The sequence below is a fragment of the Hibiscus syriacus genome, unplaced genomic scaffold (genome assembly GCF_006381635.1).
Source record: "Hibiscus syriacus cultivar Baekdansim isolate YM2019G1 unplaced genomic scaffold, ASM638163v2 tig00111146_pilon, whole genome shotgun sequence".
NCBI classification, from domain to species: Eukaryota; Viridiplantae; Streptophyta; class Magnoliopsida; order Malvales; family Malvaceae; genus Hibiscus; species Hibiscus syriacus.
Window position 1 is genome coordinate 249,070 of NW_024062997.1, and position 17,214 is coordinate 266,283.

Below are 17,214 nucleotides of genomic sequence, written 5' to 3' on the forward strand. Positions count from 1 at the left end.
TTATTTTGTTTGTTTGCCGATTGTGAACCAGTGAGCTTTCAAGAAGCGGTACAAGAAAAGAAATGGAGAGATGCGATGGACGAAGAAATCAAGGCCATCGAGAAGAATGACACATGGGAACTTACCTCACTTCCCAAGGGACATAAGGCGATAGGTGTCAAATGGGTGTACAAAACAAAGCAAAATGCCAAAGGAGAGATTGAAAGGCACAAGGCGAGGCTAGTTGCTAAAGGCTATAGTCAAAAGGCTGGAATTGACTATGATGAGGTATTTGCTCCTGTTGCTCGATTGGAGACTATCAGACTAATCATTTCTTGGCAGCTCAAAACAAGTGGAAGATACAACAGATGGATGTAAAGTCCGTCTTCCTAAATGGAGTTCTTGAAGAGGAACTTTACATTCAGCAACCATCAGGCTATGAAGTCAAAGGGCATGAAGACAAGGTGTTGAAGTTGAAGAAGGCTCTTTACGGGCTAAAACAAGCACCAAGGGCATGGAATAGCCGAATCGACAAGTACTTCCAAGAGAATGGTTTCAACAAATGTCCCTACGAGCATGCTCTATATATCAAGATCAAAGATGAAGATATTTTGATCGTGTGCCTCTACGTGGACGATTTGATCTTCACTGGAAGCAACCCAAGCATGTTTAATGAATTCAAGGATGTGATGATGAAAGAATTCGAGATGACATACATGGGGCTCATGGCGTACTACCTTGGCATTGAAGTTAAGCAACAAAATGATGGAATTTTCATTTCACAGGAAAGCTATGCAAAGGAGATACTGAAGAAGTTCAAGATGGAGAACTGTAAGCCAATAAGCACACCGACAGAATACGGGATCAAGATGACCAAACATGAAGAAGGCGAAAGTGTAGATCCAACATTCTTCAAAAGTTTGGTAGGAAGTCTACGCTATCTAACTTGCACGAGACCCGATATTCTTCACGCAGTTGGATTGGTTAGTCGCTACATGGAATCCCCAACAACCACCCATTTTAAAGCCGCAAAGAGAATTCTTCGCTATCTGAAAGGTACAATTGACTTTGGCTTGTTCTATTTAGTTTCTAATGATTACAAGCTTGTTGGATATAGCGACAGTGATTGGGGTGGAGACATAGATAATCGAAGGAGCACTACTGGATTCGTATTTTTCATGGGAGATATTGCATTCACATGGATGTCAAAGAAACAACCGATTGTCACATTGTCCACTTGTGAAGCGGAATATGTTGCTGCTACCTCATGTGTTTTTCATGCAATTTGGCTTAGAAATCTATTGAAGGAGATTGGTTTGATACAAGAAGAGCCTACCAAGGTTTGTGTCGACAACAAGTCAGCCATTGCCTTAGCGAAGAATCCAGTATTCCATGATCGAAGCAAGCACATTGATATTCGCTACCACTATATAAGGGAGTGTGTTGCAAGAAAAGATGTGGAAGTTGAATATGTGAAGTCACAAGATCAAGTTGCTGATATTTTTACCAAGCCACTGACCAGCGAAGACTTCTTAAGATTAAGGAACCTACTAGGGGTCACGAGATCAAGTTTAAGGGAGGGTGTTGGATCATAAACTTGATCCATTATGGGAGCCTAAACCCAAAACCCAAACTAAATTGATGTCATTACTTACATCATTTAATTAAAGATGTCATTGCTTACATCATTTAATTAATGATGTCATTGCTTACATCAATTTAGTTAGGTGAGAGTTAAATATTTGTTGAATTTGTAATGGTTTAAATTAGTTTATTTGTGTGGTGTAGGATTGTTCTTGAGTAGTATAAATACCCCTTCCCATTTTAGTTTTAAGCATCAAGAAAAATTAAGAGCTTCTAAGTGAGTGAAGAAGCAAAGTCTTATAAGAGTGAGTTGTAGTTCTTGTTTTTGAGTGATAGTACTCTTGTAATATTTGTTTGAGTTTCAATAAAAGTTGTTTGTGTGAGTGTTTTTATTTCCAACAAACAGAACCAAAATCATAGTGAAGTACCCAGTTGCTTGGCAAGAGAAGATGGCCTAAAATTTGAAAAAAGTTTGAGTGAAAATTCTCAAGGATAGTTCATCGTATCATCACAAATTAGATTGCAGGCCAAAGTTCTAATAGGAAGTGTGCTTCTCATAGTTCAGGAATGATCTCGTGTAGTTTTTGAAACTTTTTTCCTATTGTCTGCATAATTAGCCCTTCTTTGGAGGTAAAAAATGTCGGTTGAGAGTTAGGCTGAAACTTGCGAGGCTAAGCCACATTCGTCTTTAGGTGTTCTTACTGTAATTGCTAAGAAATATGTGAATTTGTGAAAGATCATAACCAGAACTTTGAAGGCCAATTCAAGTATGCACTCTTTAGTACTGCTTTGGTTTCTTGTGTTTTTGAATTCATCATAATAAGTATCCTGAAAGTTTTCAGATATGTATACACCTAAATCTTCACAGGTTTGGTTCGTATGTGAGTTGTCACTGATGGTTTTGCACTCGTAATGGAAGTATCTTCGAACAATATCTCTGAAACGACCGATGCTTGTGACTCGATCTTCGAAAAATGAAAAATACTCATTATCAGAACCATCCGGTCCTCGTTTGTGGGAAAATGCCATAGATGAATTACAAGGCGACATCAGAAACATCCATGATATGGAAGATAAGGTGTATAGATGTTTAAAATTCAGCTATGATCATCTAACAGAAAAGGACCAAAATTGCTTTTTGTATTGTGCATTATATCCGGAAGATCATGAAATCAAAAAGCATGAGATAATCGAGTATTGGATGGAAGAAGGGCTTACAGATGAAATGGGAAGTAGAAAAGCAATGGGGCGTAGCGGTCATTCCATTTTGCGAAAGCTCGAATAAAATTGTTTGCTGGAAAGGGCTGAGGATGGTATGCATGTGAAAATGCATGATCTTGTTAGAGACACGGCGTTGCATATCACAAGAAAAACATTGTTACTCTCACATAATTCATTGAAAGAAATCCCAGAATGTTTCTTTGAGCATTTTCCGAACCTCAAGATTCTTGATCTTTCTCACAATCCTATTAAAAGTTTACCCAACTCCGTTTCTGGTTTGGAGAAACTCACTGCATTGTTGCTCAACGGATGTCGTGACTCGTGAATTAGAGAGTTTGCCTTGTGTAGTGAAGCTTCAAGCTTTGAGGAAATTGGATCCTCGATCCAGCGGAGGCCGGGAAATCCCTCAAGGTCTGGGAATGTTGGTGAATCTTAGACATCTCGATCTCGGGTACACGAGACGTTTAAAAGAGATCGCTACCGGATTATTGTTGAAACTATGCCGGCTTCAACATTTGGCGATTCATTCGATATTAAAAAATGCTGAAGAGATGAGTGAATTGAATAAGCTGGAGGCTTTCGAAGGCGTCTTCTCCAACATTGGCTACTTGAACATGTATGCAGGTCAGAGAAAAGAACTCTACAAATACTCGATTTTAGTATGCCCACTGAACAAGCCTAGATCCTTTGTTCAACATTCTCTGTCATCTTCTTCTCGAAATTCGGTTAGATTTGAGAGCATTGATATTAATTCGGGAGTTGCAATTGTACCTCCATATCAACTTCAACAATTACATCTTAATTATTGCAGAGGTGTGACAAGTTTAAACAATGTGGGACTGAGGGATGGGATTGATTTGAAGGTATGTGAACTCGTTCGTTGTGACGAGTTAGAGTCTGTATTTTCATCCAAGTGTGATCAGCTTCGAACACTCGAGTATCTTACACTCGAGCAGCTACGTCTATAAGATGCGTATGTATTGTCAGTGGTTATGGTTGATGAAACTCTAGCATTGGAAGTACATGTTGACGGCCATTTCTCAAGGAGCTTGGTTGTTAGTTATCCTTTTACGGTAGAGCAGAGACGAACACAAGATTTTATCTTGGGGGATAAACTTCTGAAAAAGGGTCCTTCACTCCCAGTGCTTGGTGTTCCGGCAAGCTGACATGCACGGAAGTTGGAGACTCGAACAAGATCAGGCCAGGTCCGGGAGCTCAGTGGCGTAACCATCTTGTAACTGGGTTAGTTATGAAAGCTAATGGTCAAGACCGGTGTAAACATTTAAAAAAGGAGAAGCACAATTGATGCGGCATACAACAGCTGAAACATTCGTATCTAATAGAAAGAATTTTAATAGCAGCACTGCTCATTTGACATAATCTTTGATTATAAATTAATCAAATCTTAGTTTTTGATAGATTAGTCCGAGTTCGAGTTCAAATTATTAAGTTCGGGTCGGATTTAGTGCCACAAAGATCGAAATATTTATAAATAGCATCATCAAGAAATGGCAGACAGTGAAGGTTTAGGAAATCCAATATACTTCCCGAAAAATGACTATGAACTATAAGCATTACAAAATATACAAAGATGGTTGATTTTGTCCTCTGTCCTTTGTTCTTTTGGATCTTATCTGCATATATTTTATGAAGTCGTTCTCAAATCTTCATGTTAATTGCATCTGTTATCATCTACAGCCAAAAATGTTTTCTTTTTTGTTATTTTGCTCAAATGCTATACTCTTTGATACTCTCCGATGTCCGATACCCGACTTTATTCGATGTTTTGTGCCGGAATGGAGCACAGTTTCCGTCTGTCCGTTCGTCCTTTTGCTTCAACTAAGAATGATTCCGAGAGACAAGACCAAACTAAACCATATCCAGAATTTTGATATTCCCAGTGGAATTTGCAGCAACTAGGGTAGAGGACTGGCCACGCCAACAAACAGAAGAGATGAACTGCGCGGCATCATCTGTTTCGTGTCCAGAAAGTTGATCCGTGTTGTTGAACTTATACGACAACGCCGGCATCGGGAAAGCTTTGTGGTATATGAATACCTATACAATAGAGTTCCTAGTGAGTGCTAAAAGCATGAATCTGTAATTTATCATGTTCGAAAGGCATAACGAATCGAATGCCTCGTCGAAGAAAAGAAAAGAAAAAGAAAACATAACATTCTACAGACATGATCAACACCGGAGCAGTAAGAAGTTCGGTAAAACCGAGTTATTCATGCATGTTTACACAAGCATATATCACGAGAATGTATGGGTTACCTCATTAGTTTCAGAGCCAGTAGCAATATAACCATCAGATACCGACAATCCCACGAAGTTCTGCAACAAGGAAATATGCAACCACAATATGATGTACATCAACCAGGGGGAATAATTTTCCATGACAAGTTATGTCGGGACAAGAAATTGTTCACGAAGATAAAACAAACTCGAGCGAACCGAATAAATGTTAGATTTTTACATTGTAATGTAAGAAGCATTAAAGTACAAGTTAATATACCTTTACATTCATGTGGCCAGTAAAGGACTGAAGGGGAGTATCAATGACCCGAGAATTGCATATTGACAAATCCCAAAGCTTCAAAGTGTTATCCGTGGAAGAAGACACGAGAGTATTTGCATCGACAAACTTGACGTAACTCACAGTTTTATTGTGTCCAACTAGAGTGCATAGAGGAATCCTAGAGTTTCGAAGATCGTAATAATAAATTTTATGGTCTGCCGATCCGAATGCAAGAGAACGACCAGAATCAACCGGAAACTGGACACAGCAGACATTGGCCTTCGTTTTGATGGTACAAATACTTGCTCCCTGCAGTAACATTCCAGGTAAGAGAAAAACTTATCATACATCGAGAATAAAATATACACAAAGGAATTCGATTATCGTAGTACGTTTATTTTCAAAGCTGACATCCATCAAATGCAAAAGTAGAATTGCCTGATTGATACTCCATAGCTTTACAGAGCCGTCGTCACTCCCGCTAGCCAAAACCGTTGGATCTGCTGATGAAAAGTCGATGGACCATACGCGTTTCTCGTGCTCTTTCATTTCAGTGAGTACTTGACCTCTCGTAACATCCCACACCTGAAGACGGTCAAGATACGGAGTCAGATATGCAAAAATGACAACCGAACAAAGAATGCTGAGAGAATGCCTTACGCACCTGCACCACTCCTTCGAAGTTACTTGATGCAATCTGACTTTTGATATAACTATTCCAACATATACTGCTCAGCTTAGAACTACTAGCCATTTCAACCACGGGATAGTGGATGTCGCGATTTTGATTTACGAAAGCATCGCATTCAAAGACTTTAATCTTCTTATTTACACCGGCGGTAGCGAAAAATTCCGCATCACGATCAAACCCGAGAGAGCATACCAGATTGGAAGAATTTAATAAATCTCCTTGTTTCAAATTTGCCTTGACTTTTAACTTGCTGTAGGACAGATACTTGCACAAGCCCTCGAGGAATGGGTTTATCCATCCGCTTTCCGAGCCCTCGCTGTAGCTCTCTTTTGACGTTAAATTATTGACAAAACTCCTTTCGGTCATAACAATTGATCTACGGCCGTCACTATTCAATGGTGTTTGTCTACTCAAAGACTTCCCGGATTGCTTAACGGGTCTGCACCTTGTTGAAAAATATGCCGACTCAAGTTTCTTGAAATTCTTCATCAACCGAGAACTTTTCAGGAGAAAACTTTCCTGATGTTCAGAATGTATATCAGACTTTTGACGAGTTTCCAGATTATCACCACATTCTTCGACATTTTGAACCGTAAGGCCCGGTCTAAATCGTTTTCTAGACCCCAAGCTAGAAGAATCATCGGTATCTACAATATTTATCGAGGGGAGATTTGACGTAGAATTGTCATCTTTCCCCGGTTCAGCATATAAGCTGCCCTTTTCCTTTAAGATTGTTTGCTTCTTTGTAACTTCTGCAATGTCGGAACACAGGAAAGAAATAGTATTCTGCAACCTATCAGCGACTTCCTGTTTCCTTCGTTGTACCATCAAAAGAAATTCCAGCAGTAACTCCTGCTCCTCTATTCTCTCCCGGAGCTCGATGGCCGCTTCACGTTCTTCCAGATCATCCCTTGGTTCATTAAGAAACTCACTTTGTAACAACTCACTGTTACACAGAAACAATATCAATACATCAAAACAACAATGGTGACATTAAAAGTAATCGAAGGTAGTATGAATGAGATTTATTTTTACCACGACCACGACTTCACGGAGGGGAAACGAAAACCAAAACGCACAGTTATCCATCAGAAAATTAATAGAAAATGTGTGACATTCTATCAAAACACAGCTTACAAGTACAGCTACACGGCTAAACCCGTAAGATACGTGTTTCTAACATTGTGTCCCTAATGCAAGGGATTTGACCACATTCATCCCATATGAAACGAAATTCATCAAGAAAATCCCATGCAAAATACGCCGTTGAAGGCATAAACTATTCACGATTAGGGAAATTATAGTCCACAAGGAACCATATTGAACAAATTCGAGGCTGTCGGGATTCGCCTCATAACCTTTACATCATAAACTCATACATTAATACAAACCATTACCAATATAATATCATGATCAGACCACTTTACATGCACACCAAGCATTACAGTTTAGTCACAAACCTAATTCCACAAAGACGTACCATAAGATTCGAAAAACGGCGATTCTTGTTTCCACTCTCAATCAAATTAAGACATTAATCCATTTATGTGGTCCGATCGTATTAATAAAGAAAATGACAGATAAAGTTAATGAAAAGTAAACAAATTCAACTATTCAAGTAGTAAGGGATAATGTGAACCAAGGAGAGATTACCCCATTTTTGGACGACTACTTGGCTCGGGATGCAATAACCACAAACAAAACGAGGCTTCCTTCGGCCATTTCAGTAGCAATTGTGGAGGAAGAACTCGATGTCTTAAACTAGACATAGTTCCACTCTTCTCTTCCCTTGAGCTGAAGGGACAAAACAACTGCAGACACGAAAAACGTACTCGTTTAAAGTGATACTGTGATACAACAAAAAATGTTTTAACATTCAACCCAATGAAAGAACAATAATTAATAAAAAATTAGACGAGTTTTATCTAGCAACTAGCATTAACTATTATGTAAAACAATAAACTAACACCACCAAACTATGTCGAAAGTTCAAAAAATGACGATAGTATCAAGCATTCTCGAAACTAACCTCAAAAAGGAGAACTCCCAACCTATAGATGTCCGAAGCACAGGTACCGGGAGAGCCGGCAACCTCTTCAGGACTAGTGTACCAACTGGTCTCCATAAGCAATATCTGTTTCATAGGAAACGGTTGCTTTTTCTCTTCTACTTGCTCGGAATATCGACATTCCAAGATTTTATTTTCTTCGCTCTCCTCTAAATGTGCATTCCTTGGAATTTCTGAGCCCGACTGCATGCAACTAGCTTCAGATAAAGCATTTGTTGGAGTTTGCACATCTTCATTCATCAGCCTACGTTGTCGATGCATGTCAATGGGCAAAGTAGAGGGTAAACCCTGAACCTCCATATTTGGGCTATTTAATGCATCCTCGACAGAATCCGATCCCGAATCCGAAGAAGATGCAGATTCTATGAAGGAAACGTGATTAAATGAGGACATGACGAAGCACGATGGTCGAACATTGTGGACAACAATCCCTTGAGAATGTGCTATATTTACAATCTCAACAATTTGCCTAAATATATGCAAACACTTGTAAACATCAACAGATCTTTCCGGTTTATCCAACCACTGCCGCAAGCTAACATCACCCCATTCAATGGAACGGATGAAAGGGTTTACAGCCATCTCACAAACCCCGGAAACACCAATCTGGCTTTTAAGGTGATCATTGTGAGTCAGCAAAACCCTACCATCCTCTTCCGTGGACCCGAAATCACGGGAAACATCTCCCGAAACGCCTGTTCTTTCAACACGAAACAGACTAGGATCCCTATCCGAGACACCAGAAGTGTTCAGTGCCCTAGAACTATCAGATTCCTTCCAAGCAGACTCAGACGAACCCTCCATTGTTATCCTCCAAGAATTGCATGAAGACCACCACTCAAACAACCGAAAAACGAAGAAAATCGCCGGCTTCTTATCCAATCGCTAAGTTCTACCATTATCATATCGAAACCATAAACTCATTTCATTGTCACAACAGGAAAAGAAACCCAGTTTTTCCAGTCACTTCACTGCAAACACAAGGAACCGAAATCAAAAACCTTTACACACCAAAATTCTCATCATACAAAGCTATCACAACCCACAACCACCACCATTAACACCGCCAATCAGAAAATGAAGAAAAACAAAATCTCAACCAATAGCTAAAAAGACTAAATACCCACTATTAAGCTCACGATCAACTATATATCACATCAAACAAGAAGCAAAAACAACCGTCATCTATATACATATATTTAGTGTATAAATTGATAAAGAGATAGAGGAGTACCAGTTAACACCATGAAAGGATCTTCTCCTGTTCTTGCTAGACTAACCTGTAAAATGAACCACACAGGGAAAAGGGTCTTTTAGTTCACACTAAATATTCTCAACCTCACAAAATTCCCACAAGTTTTTCATGAAAAGGAAAATAAATAAAATACGACAAAGGGAATTCGGATATCAACAATAAAGAAATAAAAAAAAAGAAACAAATTTTCTGCTTTCTATTAACTTTATTTATGTTTCCATTTTAAAACATAGGCCACTCCTTGAGTATTCATTATCTTCATCCAGCTTTATTCCAAATGGAGTACGTGGCATTACCATGGCCTCAAAGCCATTTTTGCCCCTCTCATGCAACAGGCCAAGAAAGTAAAATTTGAATATCTTGTGGGTCCAATTGCAATTAAAAAAAACTTACAAGGAACTGCTCCGGGACTCTGAATTAACCCTTTTTCTATTAAAAAAAATACTATCTTGGGGTTGAAAAAGAGAATCTTGGTTATCTTGGTTTCCCAAAGAGGAAAGATCATTGAAACCAGACAAATTCACCCAAAGTTTCATTTTTTTTAATTACAAACTTTAAGAAAACAATTAAGTGATGTAACCTTACCATATTAAAGAATTAAGCTTTGATTCTATCAGATTGATGAAAGCCACAAGAGAGAAAATAAATGAATAAATAAAATAAAAAGAGTTGAAATTTAGTGAAAACAAACCTGAAGACCTAAGACTCCTATATATATAATTTGCTATGGAATTTCAAGGTACCCTTTTGGCCATTTTATTCAAAAAAATCATGTTGATTTTATAAATCAGAATAATCATCTGACTTATTGAGTCAAATTTAGAACAGTGTCAGCATAGTGAAAGCGTTAAAATGGAACACTAAAGGTAAACATAAATTATCTCTGCGTTTGGTTCACGGAATGTAAGATTATCAGTGGGAATAAAAGATTACCAGAGAATAGGATTACTGGAAATATTATATTTTGTGTTTGGTTGGTTTAGCAGGAATGTAAGATTATCGTGTTTGGTTAAATGAATAAAAGATTATTGGAATGTATATTTGACCAAATTGTCCTTATTATATATTTGTATAATATTACAAATTGTAAAATATTTATATATTTTCTTTAAAAAATTAAATTCATAATATTTATATAATTTTTTTTACAAAATTAAAAATATAAAAAAGGTTTAATGAAAGGGTTTTTTAACCCCTGAACTTCATATAAAATTTTAATTATAGATTTTTTTTTTTGTAAATCTAAAATAATTTAAGGATAAATTTGTAATTCAACTTTCGTAGAATTTTTATTATTTAATGACAGAAGAATGATGTTTTTGAAAAAAAATAATAATTTAAGGGCATTTTAGTCCAAAACGCCGGTAATGTTACAATACCTAAGGGAAGGGAGGCAATAACATTCCCGGTAATTTATCCCAAAAAATCTACTATTGGTAATAAAACATTACCGAAAATGAGATTTCCGGCCAACCAAACATGGGAATGTGGGATTCCCACGATCCTTGAACCAAATATCCCCTTACAGATTTTTTGATTAATCATTTTTATCATCTCAATTTTCAATTTTAGCATTAGGGTCACTACACATTTTTTTAACAAAAGTCGTTTTACTCAAAGGAAGATTCTACAACGTTCGACAAACACCACTAACGATGAGCACCTTTGAGTACTATTAATTTAATTTATAAAAATTTAAAATTATAAAGGACTCAACCTATAATTATAAATTAATAAAATATTTAGAAGTACAATATTTAAAATAAAATATTAATTTAATTATTTTACATATTTTTTAACAATTTTTTAAATAATTTGTTAAAGGTAAATTATAAATTTTTTTATTACTAAAAAAAGATTATGGAAAATAATGTAATTAATATTTCATTTTAAAATAATTTACTTCAAAATTTTGACTATTTTATAATTATACGTCGAGTCTTTTAAAATTTTAACTTTTTATAAATTAAATTAATGATACTCAACAGTATTCATCGTTAGTGATGCATGCTGATCGAACACGGCAGACTTAACCTTACTCGAAACAAGCAAGTAACAATCACAAATAATCATAATAAATAATGAACCGTTGTGTAATAATATTGTTTACATATTAATACATGGTCATAAACAGCCTATACCAAAATAGCAAGTGGAACCCAATTTGTTCAAACAAAATTAAATTTTAAAAAAAATTAATAATACAATTTTAAGGAAAATACTACTAAATTAAATTTATTTGTCAAGAAGAGATGGTCCCAACATTTAATGCCTCAATACATGATTGGTGTCATTGGACTAATTTTATTTATAAAATTTATTTTTTTATTGATGATAAATGAAATATTTATATGTATTTGATGACCAAAAGATTTTGAGGGGCTTTTCTGTATTTTCCTCTCCCTTTTCTCTTCTGGGTTTCATTTTGTCAACTGATATGAAACTTGAAGCACTAAAAATCCTCCAATTTGAGTATGCTTTTCTTAATCATGTACAATTTCTTAATCATTGGTTACATTAAATGTATATTTAATTTAATTTGTTCATAGAATAGCTTTACCTAATTGCATGAAATATACATTTTCTTATTTATTAGGAAAAAGAAAATATGCTTTTAAACAAAAAAAATGCATACATTTACTATAAAAAAATATGCTTTAAAATATAAATTTATGGTTTATAATTAAGGATAAAAAAATAAAATATATGAAAATTTAAAATTTTCAAACGTACAACCGGCTCCAACGTCCCTAGTTCTATCCATGTTTACAACAAATTGTTTTTTAAATTTTGGTGAATGCATTTCTCTTACTTTTGGTATAACCATTGTTATTCAATTTATTAATCGACTAATCCAAATCGAGTACTATAGAAACAAGAACATATCTCCCCCATTTTAAACTTTTAGGGGGTGTTTGGTTCAAGGATTGTGGGATTCCCATGGGATGGGAATCCCACATTCTCATGTTTGGTTGGCTGGGAATTTCATTCCCGGTAATGTTTTATTATTAATAGTATATTTTTTGGGATATATTACCGGGAATGTCATTACCTCCCTTCCCTTAGGTATTGTAACATTACCGGTGTTTTGGACTAAAATGCCCTTAAATTATTATTTTTTTTCAAAAATATTATTCTTCTGTCATTGAATAATAAAAAATCTACAAAGGTTAAATTACAAATTTATCCTTAAATTATTTTAGATTTACAAAAAAAATCTATAATTAAAATTTTATATGAAGTTCAGGGGTTAAAAAACCCTTTCATTAAACCTTTTTTATATTTTTAATTTTGTAAAAAAAATTATATAAATATTATGAATTTAATTTTTTAAAGAAAATATATAAATATTTTACAATTTGTAATATTATACAAATATATAATAAGGACAATTTGGTCAAATATACATTCCAATAATCTTTTATTCCTTTAACCAAACACGGTAATCTTACATTCCTGCTAAACCAATCAAACACAAAATACAACATTCCAGTAATCCTATTCCCTGGTAATCTTTTATTCTCACTGGTAATCTTACATTAATTGTACCAAACACACCCTTTAGTAGTAATAATAGTTACCCTAGTTTGGGCGTGTTGACTGAATTTTAGTGTGTTTGAATTGATTCGATGGTTGGTTAATCTCTACGGTGAATTGAGCAGACAATCAAAGACGTTTATAAGTATTGTTGTAACGTCCTGAAATCCGGGTCAGTAGTTTAGGTTAATCCGATATCTGTTTTAGAGACTAAAATATTTATTAAGAATATCTTAGAAGGTTAAGTGGAATTGGGTTGAGGTGGGCCCAAAAGAATAGTGAGGAGTGATGAAAATTTTATGAATAAGAAAATGAAAGGACTTAAAGTGTAGATTGCCCAATTTTATTTTGGGGGCCGGAAACCACTTAGTTTAAATCATATTCACGTGAACCAAATACCCATAAAAAACCCTCACCCACTCTTCTCCTTTCTTCTAGCATTTTCCATTTCCTCTCCTTTTAAGAGCCAAGTTCAAGCATGCACTTCGTTAAACCAAGGTAAGATTATGAATCCTTGTCATCCAAACTTTAATTTGAGCCCCATTTCTCATGGTTTCCTTTTAATTTCGAAAATGGGTTTTCGGGCGGTTAAATGGAATCTAAGGATTTTAAGTAGTTTATGATACTCAAAATGTAGAAGTATTTTAACCTTTATTCTCATCACACAGTTAATTTAGAAATTCTTTTTTCTTATCATTTGAATAGTGAAGGAGGAAAGTGAAGGTTCAAAGGCTAAGGGAAAAGAGAAAGATACATTAGAGTGAATTGGGGCTTCGCATTTAGTGAAGAACACAAGGTACCTATACTTACGACTTCTTCATACTTTTTAGTGGGTCATTAGAATGTATTAAATAGCATGAAGATAAGAAATAAACTTATTAAGCATATCAATGGTAGATTCTATGTTTTGAATTTATAAGCATGTTAAAGCCTTATGTATGCTCCTACTTGAATAAATAAGACACTAAGAACAATTGGGAACCTCTAGGTAGCATTGTGAGTCTGTTCAAATGCACAAATAAGACATTTTCGAGTAGAGGTATTGGTGCTGGAGGGATCAGTACTGATACTGGAGGGATCAGTACTGAGACTGTTCATGTTTCAAGCCTAGATTATGAAATCTACATGTCGAAATCGGTGTGCTTGGTATCGAAACTCAAATTCAAGAATGCAATTTTGGTATCGGTACTCCCAGGGTTCAAGTATCAATACTCCCGTATAAGTAACGATACTTCCATTTATAAAACAAGGGAATTTTGTAAGGGAGTATCGATACCTTAGAAAGGGTATCGATACCCGATAGGTAGTATCGATACTGTATGGCCAGTATCGATACCAAGTAGTTGTTTTGGGTTATAATTTTAGAGGAATTGTAAAGGCTAGTGAGGTTCTCAATAAACTCTAATTACTCTTAAATAAAACTACAAGTGGAAACATCTATAAAGCATAATAAAATGTAGAAACGAAAATATTTAGGACGAAATAAGATTAGCCTTCTTTGATGCTCGGGAAACGATATGGACACCCGAGTTTCTTTAGTTCAAGGTGTTGAAGTATAGAAGCAGTTCGAATATCCTTCGGTAGGGTGCAAGGCCCTGAAAACTGACTAATTAGGGTGCAAGGTCCGACACTCGCAAGGGGTGGGCTAGTTGGGGGTGTGGTGTCCGATATAGAGATTTTGGGTATCACGTCCTTCGTATATTAGAGGTGGTGAATGTCGAGTGGTTCAGCTATGGACATGTCCTAGGTGTGGAGGTAGGTGTTCAGCACTCGGAGTATCAGAACGTAGTTGTCAGGGGTTTTGGATCGTGAAGAACGTTATGTCGTCATTGTTCCATTTGTAAGCTTTGATAAGTGAATTTTCATGGTGTTAGAATGTTTAACTCTGGACATCGTGTGAGCACTCTTTTTTCTTCCATATAGGTTAGGGAGATTTTTTAACGAGGTTCACACTATGTCCTATTTTATATAAACCCTCGTTATATATCATACAAAATATACCCTTTTCAAAGAAAAAAAAGTAGTTACCCAGCATGCTATGGTTTAGGGTTTAATTGATCCTATAGCAGTTGATTAAATATGTATTCCATTTTCCTATAAACTTCATGGCTAACCCTAACTAATGGATCTTGCTCAAAGTTAATTCCCAATCCCAACAATTACTTTAATACAAAGCTAGTCACATGCCTATTGATATTGGACTTATGTAAAGTCCGATCCGGATTTAGTCGAACAATAGATCTCCATCTTCTGATCATACTTTACAAGAATGGGCCAATAATATTGGCAAATTACAGTTGCCAGGTGAAAAGGAATATACATGATCAATCACAGAGATATCTTTTCTCAATAAACTATATAAGCTTACCTAAATATGCCCCACTAGCCATCTTCCTAAGAACATCAACCTATACAAGAAACATCACCCAGCAGCATGGATCGTATTTTTGCTCGAGAACCAACAGCTGAACCGTTTGCAGCGATCGTCTTGACAATGGTCGTCTTGATTCTCTGTTAGCAAAGTTCAGCCAGCTCAATGACCGGAGTCGAATAACGATCTGGTTGATATTTCGTTCCCTTCTAACTGATTTCTTCTCATATTTGCCTTGTCAAGCCATGCTCCCCCGAACAGCTTCTTGGATTTGGCGATCGTGATCCTTGAGCATCTGGTCCATGGTGCCTGACGGAACTAATAACGGCCCGGAATAGTGAATTTTTTGGCCTTTTGAACCGTATCCAAGCTGGAAACAAACATCGTTGAGAAGCATGTATCAGACGCTTGAAATGGATCAAAAGTTATTTACCAGCAAGGAACCGAAAAACCTAAAAGGATATCGAACTGAAAATACGAGAACACGAAATAGAAGTGTACAAATTATCACTAATCGAGGCTCGTATTCTTTTGAACATAGTTCAACAGGAGAATCAATCGTTGAGGCGGAAAATAGTTTCACTATCGGTACTTACCAAAACTGGATCTTTGTTGTTATTTCTTCCATCTTTCTGTTGATCATTGTGTCTCGGATCCTGTTCGGAGCTGGATTCAGAGGACCCTGGAAATCTTGCAATCATTTTCGGAGCTTTTGATTGTGAGAAAACAGATTTTTCTCTTGAATCATCAGATGTAAGACTACTCCTTGGCGCCACTAAACCTGACATCATTGACAAGTCAGCCCTTGTGGAAATTTTTGGAGCATCATCCAGATTTTCCACAGATTTTTCCCGAGCAGCACGGTGAGCCAGTGGCCCTGAATGAGAGGCTCCCTCGTGATGAATCCACAGATTTTATGTAAGGGCCCAGGCTGATCAATAGGAAAGCCTGAGGCGACTTCTCCGGGACGAGGATTAAACTTCTCGCTCCGGCTCTTTGAATTGGATCGACCTTGGCTTTTCTGGAATGTCAAAACAATGTCAGAAATGCTGAATTAAAGTAACTGTTCTAAAAGAAGAAAATTTGACTAAGAAAAGAATGGATGGATGGATGGATGGATGAACGAGAAGCTAAATGAAACTATTAGCTTATAACCAAAAGCTTGGGGATAATACCATTAATATGCTTAAAAACCAACTCTAAATAGCAGAAATGGCTTAATTTGCTGTTTTCCGAGGCCGTTAAGCTTAAAGATTTCATGAGCGGTGACATCGGTGAACAAACTAATATCATGATGCATAAACTGATTACGAATGGCCGTCACCTGCATTGACAAAAACTAGTTCAGCATTCGCATCAGGTGCCGGAACAGCTCGAGACTCTTTTGTTGCTTTTCTTTCAAGATCAGGCCTCGGGCCTTTCTGATACATGCATCACAAGGCTTAAAACTCTTATATTCTAAATACTTTGTAGGAAATATTTCATGTAAATGATAAAGGCACACCTCAGTTCTTCCGGGCATAATAGGCTTCCCAGCATATAACTCGGCAAGTATGCAACCTGTACTCCATAAATCCACAGCAGTACCGTAGTTAGTGGCTCCAAGTAAAAGCTCTGGTGGTCTATACCAAAGGGTTACGACACGGCCTGTCAAGGGCTGACTCTGATGGGGATCATAAAAGCTAGCCAGACCAAAGTCTGCAATCTTCAAGATGCCATTCTTGTCAATTAGAAGGTTGGAACCCTTTATGTGACGATGAAGGACACCACGGCTATGACAATGATCAAGGCCACACAAAAGTTGCTGTACGTAACACTTCACCCGCTCAATAGGTGAATGAATTGAATGTCAGATAGCCCTTCAACGGAAAGCATAAATTTCTCGATTAGCAGGATATTTCTACTCATTAAAACTGAGTTTTTTTAATTAAGAAATGCAAAATCATGTTATCCCGATGTTTGGAAGACCTCTTACGGAAAACGTCAT

At 36.5% G+C, this 17,214-nt stretch overlaps 2 protein-coding genes and 1 pseudogene across 3 annotated transcripts; 1 reads left to right on the forward strand and 2 right to left on the reverse strand.

The window, feature by feature from the left end:
- Positions 1–2,512: 2,512 nt before the first annotated feature.
- LOC120154680 lies at positions 2,513–3,752 on the forward strand. The gene is made up of 2 exons (XM_039166347.1): positions 2,513–2,819; positions 3,040–3,752. Exons 1-2 carry the CDS (start codon positions 2,513–2,515, stop codon positions 3,750–3,752), a joined length of 1,020 nt encoding a protein of 339 aa, XP_039022278.1.
- Positions 3,753–4,325: 573 nt separating this feature from the next.
- On the reverse strand, positions 4,326–9,540 carry LOC120154691 (protein SPA1-RELATED 3-like). 2 transcript variants are annotated; one of them, XM_039166355.1, is made up of 8 exons: positions 9,299–9,533; positions 8,026–9,035; positions 7,650–7,807; positions 5,970–6,942; positions 5,744–5,890; positions 5,303–5,614; positions 5,062–5,121; positions 4,326–4,842 (listed from the first exon to the last, which is right to left on the reverse strand). In XM_039166355.1, the coding sequence occupies exons 2-8, from the start codon at positions 8,866–8,868 to the stop codon at positions 4,654–4,656; spliced, it is 2,682 nt and encodes an 893-aa protein (XP_039022286.1). In that variant the 5' UTR covers positions 8,869–9,035; positions 9,299–9,533; the 3' UTR covers positions 4,326–4,653. The 2 variants fall into 2 exon arrangements, with proteins under 2 accessions (XP_039022286.1, XP_039022287.1); XM_039166356.1 differs by lacking the exons at positions 4,326–4,842; positions 5,062–5,121 and having other exon boundaries at positions 5,400–5,614; positions 5,698–5,890; positions 9,299–9,540.
- A 5,599-nt stretch (positions 9,541–15,139) lies between these two features.
- LOC120154681 lies at positions 15,140–17,214 on the reverse strand (annotated as a pseudogene).